Source organism: Anser anser (assembly GCF_964211835.1).
Source record: "Anser anser genome assembly, chromosome: 6".
Classification (NCBI taxonomy): Eukaryota; Metazoa; Chordata; class Aves; order Anseriformes; family Anatidae; genus Anser; species Anser anser.
The window spans coordinates 33,743,839-33,758,729 of NC_139726.1; the positions used below are offsets into that span (position 1 = coordinate 33,743,839).

The 14,891-nt window shown below is 41.2% G+C and overlaps 1 protein-coding gene across 12 annotated transcripts in view; it reads left to right on the plus strand.

The window, feature by feature from the left end:
- The window catches only part of KANSL1L (KAT8 regulatory NSL complex subunit 1 like), a 63,186-nt gene that overhangs the window by 26,126 nt on the left and 22,169 nt on the right, over positions 1–14,891 (plus strand). For all 12 annotated transcript variants that reach the window (XR_014586133.1, XR_014586134.1, XR_014586135.1 and 9 more), the window contains 2 exons: positions 845–966; positions 5,735–5,936. Coding sequence is in view for 8 of the 12 variants with exons in the window: in XM_083842171.1 (XP_083698297.1) it covers positions 845–966; positions 5,735–5,936 (324 nt within the window). In the remaining 4 variants the exon portion in view is untranslated. The remainder of the gene's footprint in view (positions 1–844; positions 967–5,734; positions 5,937–14,891) is intronic.

A 14,891-nucleotide genomic window follows, 5' to 3' on the forward strand; every position in this document is an offset into this window, starting at 1 on the left:
TCCACAAAAATTTTAGAAGTTTAAGAAAACGTACTCCATTTCAGATACATTTCATTTATGTTTAGTATGCAGCAGACAGTTTCCTCTAAGTAAACTTGTGGCTACGTTTACTGTTGGGAATAACCATTAAGGTTTGACATTTAAAACAAAAACATTGTGAAATGTTATCTGGAGTCAGTCCACAGCTGCATTGCTTTACAGGGAGTAATTCTTAGTTTTAACAAACAACCTGCATTTGTTTTGGGACAACCTTAAAAGTCTGGGATTCTGGGGGGTGGGCACTTGTTGCTAGTTTTGAGGACATCAGAAAATTTTAGCCATTCTGTCTGTAGTTAACTCTTGTAGATTTCTTTTTAACTACAGTGAGCAATGAGGAGTATTCTTTTAACAAGAAAAAATGCTCTGGGTGAACAAAATGTACAATGAATAGCAGACTTTTTTTTTCCTGTTGAAATGCTTTCTGGACAGCCAGTTAGCTCTGAGCTGCAGCTGTTGTAATGTCAGCTGTAAAGTGTTCTGGTTTCTTCTACCTTTCAAAAAATGTTGGGCTAAAATACTGAAATCACTAATTTATTTTCTATATCATGTATTCAATGTCTGTGGCTGGAAGTTCAGAGTTGTTTTTTTTGTTTGTTCGTTTGTTTTTGTTCTGTATAGCTGAATATGATAATTGTGAAAGAAAAAAATAAAACCTCTTGATTATTCAACAAGAAGAAGCTAAATATGTTTGTTCCATGATGTATGAGACTGGAACCCTAAGCAGGAAAACAACAAAAGCCCAGGACCTTTGTGCTGTTGAGTATGGATAAGGGTCTGACTACCTTCCATTTTTTTTATTTTCCAGAGTGCGCAACTGAGTGAAATCATCAGTAGCCTAATTGCTCCACTCAACCTGTCTCCAGCCTCTTCTTCTCTCTCATCCAAAGCTTGTAGGCACAGGCAGCTGGTCAACGGCATCTCCTTCAGGTAGGTGACAGCGTGGTAGTGTTTTGGTTGAGACCAACTGGTAAAGTGAGATAAATGGAACATATAATCCTTATGGTAACAAATTAGGAAAAGAGAACTGCTTTCTGTAAATTTCAGGAGAGACAAAGTCTTGCTTGTAAAGTTGAGTGTAGTAAGTTTCTGTTTGGTTCTTAAAGGCATCATAAAATAATGCTGTCACTGTAGTTGCACTTAAGTACTGGGTTGGAGAACGTGTCTGTGTAATAGTGAAAGGATACAGTAAATATCATGCTACTTTCGATTATTTTAGTCTTAATATATTCAGTCAGCATGAATTCAACTTGGATTACTTGAAAACTGACAAACTAGACTTCACTAGGTTAGTAGAAATCACAAGCAATGCCAGCTGTGGCACCGCGGGTCAGGGTCTGTTTATTTGTGACAGTTTCATTAGTTTGCTCTTCTTCATTTTGAGGCCAAATTTATCTTTGCCAGCTGCTTTTTCAGGAATTTGAGAGAATATTTTTTTAGTTTGTGGTCTTCTGTTCTGGATGGATTTACTTTCCATGTATGTAGCAGCTTGAAATTAATACTGTAGACAAATGTTTCTCAGTACTATCTATACGTTGTAATAATACCATTCATTATTCATGAATTTTCTAATAAGCTAGAGGTACTAATCGGTATTATTCTCAAAACGATACTGAGATAATTATCTACAGTCCTGTCTTACAAAAGACCTAGGTATGTAGGGTATTTCTCTTGAGATATTGGTAATGTGATTTGGGGGGATGGAGGAGCTGCTGAGTTATTCACAGGTCTTGATTAAAATGAAGTGGATGAAGAAGGTGTTCCCTATCAGAGCTGGGGCCTTCCTGGCAGTGTCTACAGCAGAACCTAATTCCCTGGCTCCTAGCTCCGCGTGGGGCTGGCCACACCGTCTGTTTCTGCAGCTTTGCTGCAGAAGCTTGAGCTTCCCCCGAGGAGATTATAATGAGCAGCTTGGATGGGCAGCTTCTTTAACCACCGTCTGTTACCAAAGCGATTGAGGACTGTGCCCTAAATTTAAGGATGAAGGGGTCCCGTCATGTAGCATTCGTGTTCCTGACGTGTCAGTTGTTTACAAATAACGCAGGGAAAAATCAGAAGGTTCTGCTGAGCTTTGGAGTAGAAGTAGCCCTGAAACAGAGTTGCTATTAGAGCTGGGGCTATGGAAGAAGAGAGGAATTTATGCTCTTGGAAACCCATGTCTTGAATCAGTGATTTCCTCATGGAACAGATGAGGAAGGGTTCCTGCTTTTAAAAGTGTTTTTAGTTGTGTATGAAGTTGACTTCATGACGTGGAGGACTAATGGTGTAACTTCAAGTCACTTTTCTGCATTTTACTTGCCATCAGACGTTTATCAGGAACTCTCCAAAATCAGTCTTCTTTCGGCTTTGTGATCAGCCCACTGGTTTGAGCAGCTCAGGGAGTGCTCGCTCTAAGGCTATTTTTTTTTTTTTGTTTTACTGATGATCTCTAACAGCCCAAAGAAGAATGGGAAGACTTCGAAGATTTTCTCAGTGCTGTAGCTCTGAACTGAGAGGCGTGTGACCTTTCTATTTATCATCTTGGAAAATCAGTTAAATTAGTTTAATTTTTCACTTCTTGTGAAGTGTTTTGAAATCTTTAAAAAAAAAAAAAATGCAGTTCATTAAAGATGGTAATTAAGCACAGGGTAGTGGTTACCATAAGAATCCTGCAGGGAAATTTCACTGACTCTTACTTGTGGTTTTGAGTATGTTTCAGGTTTTCATTATATTTTGTTGCTGTTGTTTTGTGTGCAATTAATTCAGGGAGTTACCTACTGGAGTTAACTTAATTTATTGGCGGCTTCTCCCCTCACTCTTCCCAGAGCATTGTGACTGAGTTATGTACTTGAGAAAGTACAACAATCAAAGTCAACTGAAAAGTAGGGTGATTCGGAAGACAAAATAGAAGGGATGATAGCTATTTTTACTTAGGTAAATTGTTGAAATTAGTTGTAGGCTCCTGACTTGAAATATGTGATAGGCCATGTTTAACATAGGTCAGCATGTGAGGGGCTTTGAGGTTGGTAGTCATGGGTTTGCAGTATGGTTGGTTACTTGGGCTGTTCCCACTGGAATTGGTGGTGCATGCATGCACCTTCTGGTTGATTAAACGCGAGTAACCTTGAACTGCCATTTGTCAAGGTCTAATTCCATTAGTGGCTTCCTTTTTCCATGTAGCTTTTCTTCAGTCAGTTCAATCTGGATCCCAGTATCAGCCAGGAGCATTGTATGAAGTTAAATGTTTGTAGCAGCAGTTCCTTAAGCTAGTGAAAACCACTTTCTTAGCAGGAGAAAGGAGAGAAAAAAATTCTTTAGTTGAGAACAGATAGTCCGTTCTGTGGCTTCTGGTGCGTATGCGTGTCTGTAAGGTCTTGCTCTTCACCTAGGCTACAGTGCCAGAAAAGCCACCCTGCAAGCTTTGAAAGGAGTGCTTCAGCAAATCCGTGGATTTTACATGTGGGGATAGTTCGCCTCTGTTCTTCTGTAGAATCTTGTTTTGAAAACCATCCTCAGTTAAGATCTAATTACACAGATAACTTCAGCCTTGACTGGGAAGCCTATTTGCACCAGGGGCAGGAAAACCATACTGCTGTGTATTGGAGCTGCATGCCACAGAACTGACAATTCTGCTTCCTCTGAAAATGGAGCTGAACGTTCCTGGAAGGCACAGGAGGGTAAATAGAGCAGCTGGAAATATTGCAGAGAGATTATCAAAGACCTAGGCAGACCACCAGAACAAAGGCAGGGATTGCAGAAATTGAGGAGCGAGATTTTGGAGCTTTTTGTGCTAATATTCTTGTCCAAGTTGTCTTGTACGTAACAGGGAGGTAGTGGAAGTCCAGAAATTTGTCTTGACACTGTCTGACATGAAGGGAGGTAATGAGAGAGAAATCAGGTTTTGAGAATTCTGAGAAAGTATTTTAAGGAAACTTTTGTGTGGACTTCAAATATTTAATTTCTTTCTCAAGTCTTAAAAGTTCAGCATTAGCATTGAGAATGTCATGCTTCAGTATTTTGGGCTGTTTCTTGGCACTTAACATGTCCCTCTAAATAAATTATACCTTTCTTCTTTTAATTAGTACATTTTTTCATTGAGTGCATGTTGCTTGTTGGGATGGTTTTGATATATTAAAAGGCTGGTTCAAATTCAAGCCAATCAAGCGTTATTACCACACCAGTACAACGTGGGACAGTGTTTAATCAAGCTTTCATAGCAAGTGCTTCTGTTTAATAAAATTTTCTGTTAGCAGATAGTTACTTGTCAAAAAAGATTGATAAATGGCTTCATAATAAATTCATTTTCAGATTGTATTAAGTTTTTTAATGAATCTGTGTCTTGCCAGATGAAGTTCCTGAGAGAAAATAATCCTTGGTTCAGAGAAAATAATGCTTGGTGCAGATAGATGACCTGTTAGGAACCAAGGCTGAAATATCCTGTGTACTTGCACTTCTCGGGTAGTTCAGAGTTGCAGTCCAGGTCTTCAGTATCATAAAAAATAAATGCACGCTTGAGTGTTTTCCGCAGTAAGTAGTTTTCTTTGCAGGCAGGTGTTGCTACAGCAACAAAATAAATTTGGGACACGTATAAAAGAGAAGCATGTTCTTCCCGTTGAATCATTCCTACCCAAATGGAGGGTATTTTGAATTCTCACCTTGTAGCCTACCTTGTTCAGATGAGCAGGCAGGCTGCAGTTAGGTGAGAGTGATCCAGGCATGTTAAACGAAGGCAGTTGTTACTGTTCTTGGCCCTGTGCTGGCACGTGGCTTTTTTGCTCGTGTTCTGTATAATAAATATTATTATATACATTCTGTATATATACACATATATATATGTATATATACATTCTGTATATAATAAAAGTGAAAATAAAAAAATACCATATGGTTGTAATAGCCCTCGCTCAGTCCCGCACGCTACTCCAGCAGTTACTACTCTTTTCTCCAGCCAGATTAGCAGCTATCATCTCATCTCTTTGAGCTTATGTATAAGGTAGATACTGTTTGGTGATAATGAGTGAATAGATAAACAGGCTAATGCAATTTGATTGTTCTTAGTGGCTTCACTGTAATAATTCTTAAAGGAAGTGTCAAATACCTTTCCCAAGCAAAGCAGTTCCCATCATTTCCCTGAAAGTGAGGTTTAATGGCCTTGTGTTGGACAAACTAAACGTGCAGAATTCCTGATTCTGATACAAAAGTTTCACAGTGAGTTGCAGCCCCTACAGGAATGGACTCTGGTTTGTAAGACATTAGTAAAGCTTCAGTCCTTGAGCAAAACTACACAAGCTGAAAGTATTCTGGCAGGACTCTAGGTCTTCTTTATGTTAGCACGACTGTTGCTTTGAGTGGAATGTAAGTTTATAGGGAATTATTAATTGTAATTTAACGTTCATAGGTATTAGAAGTGTCGGAGAGAGTTCTTGATTTGGAAAACCCAAGAACTGTTACATGCTCAAAATCTTAACTTTATTTCAACATTGGCTTCTGCGACCAGAAAAGTGAGCAAGAATGATAAACTTCCTTTTGTAACGTAACACAGAATTAATCAAAGAGCAAACAAAGCACGTACATGGTTTCCTGAAACAGTAAACTAAAATACTTCAGTATGTCTTAAAATTAGATGGCTAATGCTAATCAGAGCTTGAAATCTTGGCCTGTGTACATGGAGTGTATTTAACTTTATGGTTTTCCTCCCTTATTAATTATGAAATTGCAGAGCTTCAGACAACAGAGAAGTATCCTCTTCGAGCAGCTGGTTGCTTGATCATCAGCACATCAAGAAAAGAAGAAGAGACAGGACAAGACTAAGATCTCTCTCTGTGACCAATGTCAGCACATCTGCCCGAACGAGGCCACTACACAGCTTCCAGAAGAGAAAACTCTACAGAATGCACGGTGCCTGTTACTGGAATCAGCAGGTAGGCCCTTGCCTCTCTCTCCAGGAGACAAAACCAAAGAATCCGACCGCTAGAGTCAGTGTGTGTCTGTCTGGTATGTCAGAAGCATAGTGCATGCTGTGTTGGTTATTTGTTACGTTCGGGGAGCATATAGCGTGTGTGGTGGGAGTACTTGCTGTGTCAGCAGGAGCTCAGAGTTAACGAGTCGAACATAAAAATTAAAGATCTTGCAGAATCCTGCTTTTCAAACCAGTTTGTTGCATGGCTATCTGTAAAGTCTTTGTACAGTCTAAGGACAGCTCAAGAGCTTCCTTGGGAGGCTTGACTGCTGAGGAAGCATGCTATGGTGTAAATCAGCTGCCTGCTTGTTTTCAGAGTATTTGTTTTAACTACAAGAAAGTTTACACAGCTGGTGGCACATTATTTTCTAGGAAATTAAATTGCAATATCTTAATCTCGTTTCCGTTTTTACTGTTCTTGATTAGCTACATCGCCTCTTTCATGACTTTTTATGAGTGCTTTAATACTGCTAAAATTTTCTACATTACAAAGAAATTAGTACTTTAAAATGGGGAAAAAAATCTGTAGTGCAAGACAAGGCATATCTGTTCACAGCTGATATTAATAGCATATTTCTGTTAGGAATGTATAATGAATTTAGCTGTGGCACTTAAAGCAACAGTAGCTAATTTGGGAGCAGAAACAGTATGAATTCATTCTTTAGAGCAGTGTTAGTCCCAAGTGATTTTAATTTCTTAGTTACTTTGCCTTTTAGAAACAGCATTACAGTGACAGAAATCTCTATGTCTCTTGTTAACAATCTAGAAAATACAAAGTGTACCAATGGTCTGGGGGGAGAAATTTTCCCCGCAAGGATGTTCTGTGTGAGTGTGCTGATTCAGCATGCTCTGCAAAATTGCAGTAAGTGTCCTAGTTTTAGCTAAAGACGAGCAGAAAGCAAGAATTTTGTCGAAAAGCTGTCTGGTTTCTTATTAGCTTGACTTCTCAGCTTCCTGGCCGTGGGGCATAAAGACTTGGCAGTCTGCCTAGAGGGTTGATGGTGGGGGTTACAGTTTGGGAGCTATAGCTCCTAGTCTCTTAGGCATCTCCTCTTGCATTAGCCAAGGAGACTGTTGCTGACCTGGGCTTGTTTCCCATTCAGTCCAGTCCGTGTCCTGTTAAAGAGCTTAGAGGCCTCGATCCCAGACTGAGGCCTGACCAGTGCTTCTTGTTGCTCCTCAGCAGGAGACTCCAGGACCTTCCCTCCTCCTTAAACATGCTGGGTTTCCATTCCAGATGCAACTTCTAAATAGCAAGCTCTTTTGGAAGCCTGCATCCTGCAGGTTCAAAAATCTCAAATACACACCTAGGCATGCAGGCAGAAGTTTCTACAATTGCCGCTTATGTGTCTCTGTCTTTTCAAAGCTGGTCTAGAGCAACTACAGTCCAGAAAATAGCAGTAGAAGCTTGTGAATAGAAACTTCATTTCTGCAGACCAGCAGTGGGAGCACAAAGCAGTTTATGTCTTTATCTTCAACCAGCTGGAGAGCCGAGCTGCTTTGGGTGCTCAGTAGTTTACCTAGACTGTAATCAGCAGGCATGTTTTATGTTATCAGTTAAGGCTTCAAATTTTGGAGCTGGGTAACTGTGTGTCTGCTCCATGCTCTTTACATTTCTAGTGCTGGTGGTCTAAACCACCTCATGTCTCTATACTGAAAGCACAGAGATGGCCAAAGATGGTGTGGTAAAGACCTGTGCAGGGAATGCTGTGTCAGAGAGGCCTTCCAGAGCTCGATGAACATAATCTCTTGCTGCCTTCCTTTTAAAAAATGACCACTCCCACTCTCCCTCTAAAAAAAACTAAGCATTCCCATTCTTCCCACAGAGGAGCCTTTAGCATTAGTGAAATGGAAGCAAAAATGTCCTCCATGTTAAAGGAATTCCAGTCTAAATTCCTGTAATTTTAAGGCATATGAAGTGTTTTTATATTTCTTCTGCAGTGATGCGATCCCAGATCAAATTGGTTTGGAATCTCTAGGCTGCTTTCCAAATACCTAAAACACAGTCTTATCATTGTTGAGTTTTAGTAATGGACCTCGTGGGTGAAGGGGAGAGATCTGTTCATTTGCATCTCTTGCCTAGTGAACTCTTTATTGACTCTGAATCTCAGCATCTTCAGGGTGTTTGAAGGCCACATAACTTGGATGCCACTGATAGCTGCTGGAAACGTGTGCACCAAGACTGCAGGTCAAATGTATCTTCTACTTTATGATCAGGTGCTTGCTTGGAAGGGTTTGTAAAATCATTGCTAGCCTTAGCCAGCTTGTGATGGTTGACTTTATGTGTTGTGATGATGAGTTAATGCTTACCGCAGCTCTCAGCACAGAAATCTGTGGTTATGCTGTGCTTTCTACCTGGGGAGTTAACCAAGGGGCTGCATGGAGAGCTGTGTTATGTGCTACAGAGGGATTCTGCTCATGTTCCTGGAGAAAATAAGAGGTGGTGGCAGCAATCAAGCTGTCAGCTTCAGACTTGATGCAAGTGCCAAACTCAATTAAAGTTTTCAAAATTGAGGTAAAGATTTAACAGAGGTGCATACGGTGTTGGTTAAAAACAGAGATCCTGCTGGGGAAGTAAGTGATAAAATTGAAGTAGACAATTTCAGCATGTTCTGACAATCAAACCTGAATGCTTATCAAGTCTTAGAGTTAAGAGCCATCAACAGTGTACAGTTTCATTCAAGAAGTTTGATTCTAACAGGCACTGGCACTGTCTGACTTGTGCACTCGCTACACTTGGTCACCCAGCTGTTGATGAGATTGCTCAGCTTGAAATGGAAGAACACTGGATATCAGCCCAGGCTGAGCTGTAGATTAGGCAGATGTCTAAGGGTAAGGCTGCAAAATGTGGAGTGGCCTCTGGGACTGATACCTATTTTTCTTAGAAAATGCATTTATTTTCCAATTAGTAATCCAGCAAATTTCCTCTGGCCTTTCATAGAAAAATTAGTTATTCCTTAGCAACATGGAAAACAGTTGGATTTTTAATGTAATGTTACTGTGCTGCCTCTGGCAGGTGATTCCCCCTCATTTCTTTGAGTTTTAAATATTTTTATAGCCCATGGTACCATGGTTTGTGAGGATCCCCCTTTCTTTAGGGACATTGGCCTGAAAGCAAGCTGCAGCTAGAGTAGACTTGCTGCTACCTCCCTGCAGCAGCGGTGGAGTTAACAGAGAGCAGCTTGCCAAAGTCTGAAGGAGAAGATTGGATCTTCTGAACGCTGCAGCTCCTCTGCCAGCTTCTGGTTCACACAGCCAGCGAGTGCTTGGCGGTGCGGATGGACGATGCAATCTGAGCAAATGAGGACTACCAGAGGAATCACAGCAAATGCAGACTTCCCGTGTGTAGGATGTAAGAAATGCTGGCATAGCTTTGAGGAATGTGTTTTTTCAGGAGGGCAGATGACCGACTATATGCCCTTTTGTTTATTGAATGGCATTCAGAGCGTTGTCCTTCACATCTCTTCAAATTCTTTTGGGAAGCTTGTTTTCCCCGTGCAGCCCCCAACATCCATGTTAGGAAAAGGAAAGTATGAAACTGTGAGCTGCTATCCCATCTGCCAGTTCATAAGGTCACTGGGAAGAGAGCCACATTTTTTCTCTATCTACTGCCATGCTGCATACATTTGCAATGCTGTCAAAAGTTTGAGTCCTCAGTGACCTAGTAGCCTCCCAGTGCTTACTGAGAGATGCCCTGCATTGTCCTCTGCTTTGCTGTATTTCTCTTCTGAAGAAGAGTATACCTTGCCCTACTCCAGTATTTTAGGTAATGGTTATACTGTCTACAAGAAAGCAAAGAACTCATGCAAGAAGCAGTGCAAAACTAGATGAATCCTTGAAATTGCCCTGGGAGTGCAAAAGACCTGCCAGATGAACAAGATAGCTAGGCTGCAGTGGGATAAATAAAACAGGATGTGGGGTGTTTGCCTTATCTGTCACCATCCAGTATCCTCAGGAACTTAAAACATCCTTTGGGGCCAGATTCGCTTGTCCACTAATTCAGAATGAGTAAGTACCCCAGACGATCTGCTTGTCATCTTTTGGCTGTGGAATCTGTTTTGCATCTCTCTTCTTTCTTCATCTAAACATCTCAGTAAGAACTTAGGCCATCTCTGGGTTGCGAGTCAGTGCACAAGCCACTCAGAACAACCCCCTTGCACAGTGAACCCTGGAACTACGGTTTGTTTTGGAGTAGAGGACGTGATTGTAGTGATGATTTCTTCAGCCTGAGTTTTCAATGAGTGTTAAGAACTTGCATGCGGGGTAAAACTATGAAGCAGCTGCAGGCATGCTCTAGTAGGAGGGACACGTGCTCCTGGACGGGGGCTGGAGTCCTGAGATGGCTTCATTTGAAGCACTGAGCTGCAATTGAATCTTTTCCTGGTGTTTGTGGCATTTATAACTTTATATTTATAACATTTCCACACGTACCCACTGTGGATTCTCTAATGTCTGGGTGCTCCCACAAATATTTTTTCTGCAGCAGGGACCTGGAGTATCTCTGGCTACTTTTTGCCTAAACTTGGAGGAACTGAATTTATCTTTGAGATTTCAAAAGCTCTATAAAATTTATTTAATAGCGGCCAACAAGTGTTACTACTACTCTGGTAGTCTCAGCGAGGTCTTTGCTTAGCTCACATGTCCTGGTGTTTACTAGAATGTATTTCATCTGTGTGCCTTGTTGCAGGGTTTGTGTTTCGCTGTTGTTTTTTTGTTGTAACAAGGAATTTGTTTTGCCCAGGTCATTTTGTTAGTTTTTCGTGTCATTAGCTAGGATGTTACATTAGTTTCACATCTTTTGGTTAAGTGTTGCTTCACCAAGAGGTGTCACTGGGGCTAGGTAGTTAAAACATACTGGGGTGCCTAAAGGTAATAGGCCAAAGAGGAGTGAGATCTGCCTACTATCAAATTTGGTCCTCTCAAGTTTTTGCGGGGTTCTGGAGCATGGTGGGTTTTTGTGTTTTTTTTTTTTAATCAGAAAATTCTCATTGTATTCTGTATCTCCACCTGCTGGAGGAAGGCATGGTTGTGTGGACTGAGGCACATGTGGGGAAAACTGCAATTTAAATTTGCAGAGGTGCCAACACCTTCAAAGTCAGGAGCTGAGGTGCAAAAGCTTGCATTTTAGATGCGAGGAGCAAACAATTGGTATAATGTTGCCATCTCTTGCGGTTGAGTATTGCTATGTTTTTCTCTTCAGTCTCAATCCGGAGTTCAGTGAGAGCATAAGAATATCTGCTTTCATTTAGTGGTTTAAAAAAATATTCCTGCTAGTCTCAAAAGATAAAAATAAAAAAGTGAGTGCTTATTCAGAAGGCTCAAAATCGGGGGAAAAAAAAGGTATTTGGGTTTCATGTTTTAATCTGCTTCTCACACCAGTTCTGTGATTTTTGCATCCCATTGCTTTCCCAGTGCATGCTTAGTGCTAGTGATACTTTTTGTAGATGTCACTTGATAAATGCATAAGGATCTGTGACCAAGTCTTGTTAGTATATGTATTTTATATCTATGTATAATCTGTATGATACCTAGCATGCAGAGCCTTTCCCTTAATTGCTGAGCACGTGCTATCTACAAGTGGTCTGTAGCTAGCACCAAAAATCACAGGAAGGGAGAATATGGGACAGGGCATGTGTGCGGGCAGGCAGCTCCCCAGGGTACTGCACATACTGTGGAAGCTGGACCCTCTTTTCTGCCAGGTGTACGCCTGTCTGGGGATGAGAGTTTTATCAACTTGCTTCTTAGAATACCATCCCATTTCCCCTGCCACATTGTCCCATGTCGTGGTTTATTTGCTTTTAAGGAGATTGAGGAGATACAGGTGAGTTCTTTGTGGCTGTTATCAGTTAACGGTTTCTCTAGCTCACTCAGTCTGCAAATGATGGAAAAAAAAAAAAGGCACTGATAGTAACTAACGTATCATTCAGTAGCCAGCCAGCAGTTCTGCCCTGAGGCAGAGAAGCAGCCATTTCCCTATAGTTGCACTGAAGAAGCCTACCGGTTGTCGTTCCCCTCGGTGTGTCGCTAGGTGTTGGCTCCACCACCTGCTTCTGCATAGCTCACTGGCACCGCTGGATTCTCAAGCTGTGAGTACAAGGAGTGGTGCTGTCTTGCCAAGTCTCCTGCAAACTGTTTTCAAGAAGAGGATGCATCCGGCTTTAGTGAAAGTGGTGGAGTGCCTCTGTGGATGTGTCAGTCTTCTGGTCTTGGAGGAGAATCCATTGGTTCTGGTTTACCAAGTTTGTAAGTGAAAGTAATAGCTGATAAAGTTACTGTTTTAACTCTGGAAGCTTTAAAAAGAAACTCTCCTATATGTAAAATCAGGAGAGAAAAAAAAACTCATCTGGAAAAAAAAAGTTTCTATGCATTCAACTATTCTGAATGTATGATAAGACTTATCTATTGGGGAGGAAGGAAGGGAGAACACCTTTTGCTTTGTAATGCTGTGATATGAGTAGAACTAAATCCCTCTTGGTAAGGTTTATGTTAAGCCAGTCAATCTGTAAATTCGCTTTTCTAGAACAAAAAACTCGAAGTGTTCTTTTCACAGTGTTGCAACTTTAGCTTATTAAAATGAGTGTTCTACTGATTACATCTACTCTTAATGTCTATATGGCATTTTTACAAAACATATCTACATGGGTTAAAATATCTTTCCTTCTTTGGATTTATGTGATTGGTCAAAGATTGATCACTAACCTTGAATTTTTTCAATTGATTTGCTTCTTCAACAAAAGGGTTTTGTTTCAGAATGTTGAAGACAGCATACGTGTCCACAGAGCAGATGGAAATCCATCTCCCATTGGCTTAAAACTGGATTAAGGAAACCAAACTACATTTGTACTTGTGAGAGGTGGGTGGTCTGTGAGAAAGGTACAAGCTACCAGTTCTTTTATGACACTGACCAAAGATCTGAATTTGAGACGGGCTGGATGCTGAGTAAGTTGTCGCTAGGCTTTATGAAAGTCAGTTTCTTTCAGTTCTCTCCCTGGAAAAACTAACCTCTGCCACAGGCTCTGCCTTACTGACAGCTTCAGCGGGGCCAGAGGCAGACTGCCTGTTGTACATCCTAGGGCAGCTCTCTCTGCTGCACCTGCTGCACCTATGTATAGATGGCAGGCAAGTGCGTGGGAAAGGTCATCTATAGAAACCGGAGCTGGCAGGGAGGCTCTGCAACGCAGCGTGCATCTCTGGCACCATCTGTTAGGCACCTTCCCATGTAGGGCTGTCTGAGATGCTTCGCCCATCTTCCCCCCGCACCACAAGTTGGTAAGGGAGGAAGTCTTTGGGGCTTTCAGAGTTACCCTTCACTATCCCCATGTTGTGTGTTTCCTAAAGGTATTCTGTTGTTAAGCTGTCTCTAGGGAGCCCCAGAGGGTTAGCATGTGAATTCAGAAATGTCATTTAAGTGCATGTTCTGCCAGAGGGACATACCTCTGCTCAGAGCAGTTCGTTGTGTGTGGAAGAGGGAGGCCGTGGAGAAGTGGACTGGCCTCTAAGGTGGGTGCTAAAGCACAGAAGCAAGTGGGTAACACGGTGCTCTGTTGGTTTGAGCTACACGTAGCACTGCTAGAGGATTAAAAGTGAGCAGTGTGTTTGTTCAGAGAGGGGGCATCAGCCATCCATACGGTGGTTCTCTCCTGTCCCACAGGTAAGCCTCTGCAATGCAGTTGGCTGCTCTTTTACTGAAGAGCAGCCTTTAATATTTATGGAGGTAGCTCCTCTTTGATATTGCTGTAAAGTTCTGTGTGTGTGTGTGGAGAATAAATACTTTTTCAGGCTTATAAGAGTAATCAGAAGCAGACGTGACAGGTATTCAGCAGAGTGTATTCGAGCTGACTTAATTAACTTAGTGGATTCATACACATTGGTGTAATTGAACCGGGGCTCCCTTGTACTGTTACACTTATACCATTTTTGGAAACGTGCCTGAGTTTCAGTAATCAGTAGCTGAAACCATGAGGCGAGTATTCAGAAGTCTCAACTGGGAGCACAAAACATTTTTCTTTTCAGTTGTGGCACACTTCACAAACTTTTTTCTCACTGCAGGGTGATGGTCGGCTGGCACTGCTCAGCTTTCTGATCTTTCTAGAATAATGGCATGACCCCATCGTGCTTTGGCTAATGCATCAATTTATCACAAGCAAGTGCAAAAACTGTTTTGAATATCAAAATTAATTGCTCACTGCATTGTCTGTGACCCAGTAAGACAGTACTAAGAAAAAAAAAGTCCAAGAAGATTAAAATTCATAATATTATGGAAAATTAGATTCTGTTGGTGATACCACTCCTTAGGAAGTTTAAAACAGAGCTGCTATTTTAGCTTAGGATTTAAAGGTCACACACTTCTGATTTCCTCATAAGTACAGCATATTTTCTTCTCCATAATAGAATTAACCAAATGTAATGCTATTCTTCATATCTACTTACACTCAGGAAGCATGAGGTTTTGTATTGCAGTGCTGAAGAAAAATGTTTCAGTAGATGCGTAAGGTATTGTATATCAGGAGAAAAATGATACGGGTTGAGTAATATCTTTCTTGCCTTCTGAAGGGAAGGTTGGCATTGTAGCCAGGCTTGTAGACACCTGTCTTCTGAGAGTTCAGTGCCTCAGTTTTCATAAAACCACTTGTCTTTGCTGTGGCTGAGTGTCTGTGTTAGTGGGGTTGTTTTGTTGAGTTGTTTTTGGTGGTTGGTGGGGTGTTTTTTTGGTTGGTTGGTTTGGGGTTTCTTTTTTTGATGTATTGCAAAATCAGTAACTAACGGCTGTAAAAGTCAAGCTGTAGACTCTGTTTGATGCTGAATTGGAAGGGGGGAGAGTTTTGTTCTCCAATAACGAGTTCTTCAGTTTTATTTCATTAAGGTTGAAGCGCTTTCTTTGAGCAGCATGCTTCCATTCCAGAATGAAGGGCTTCAG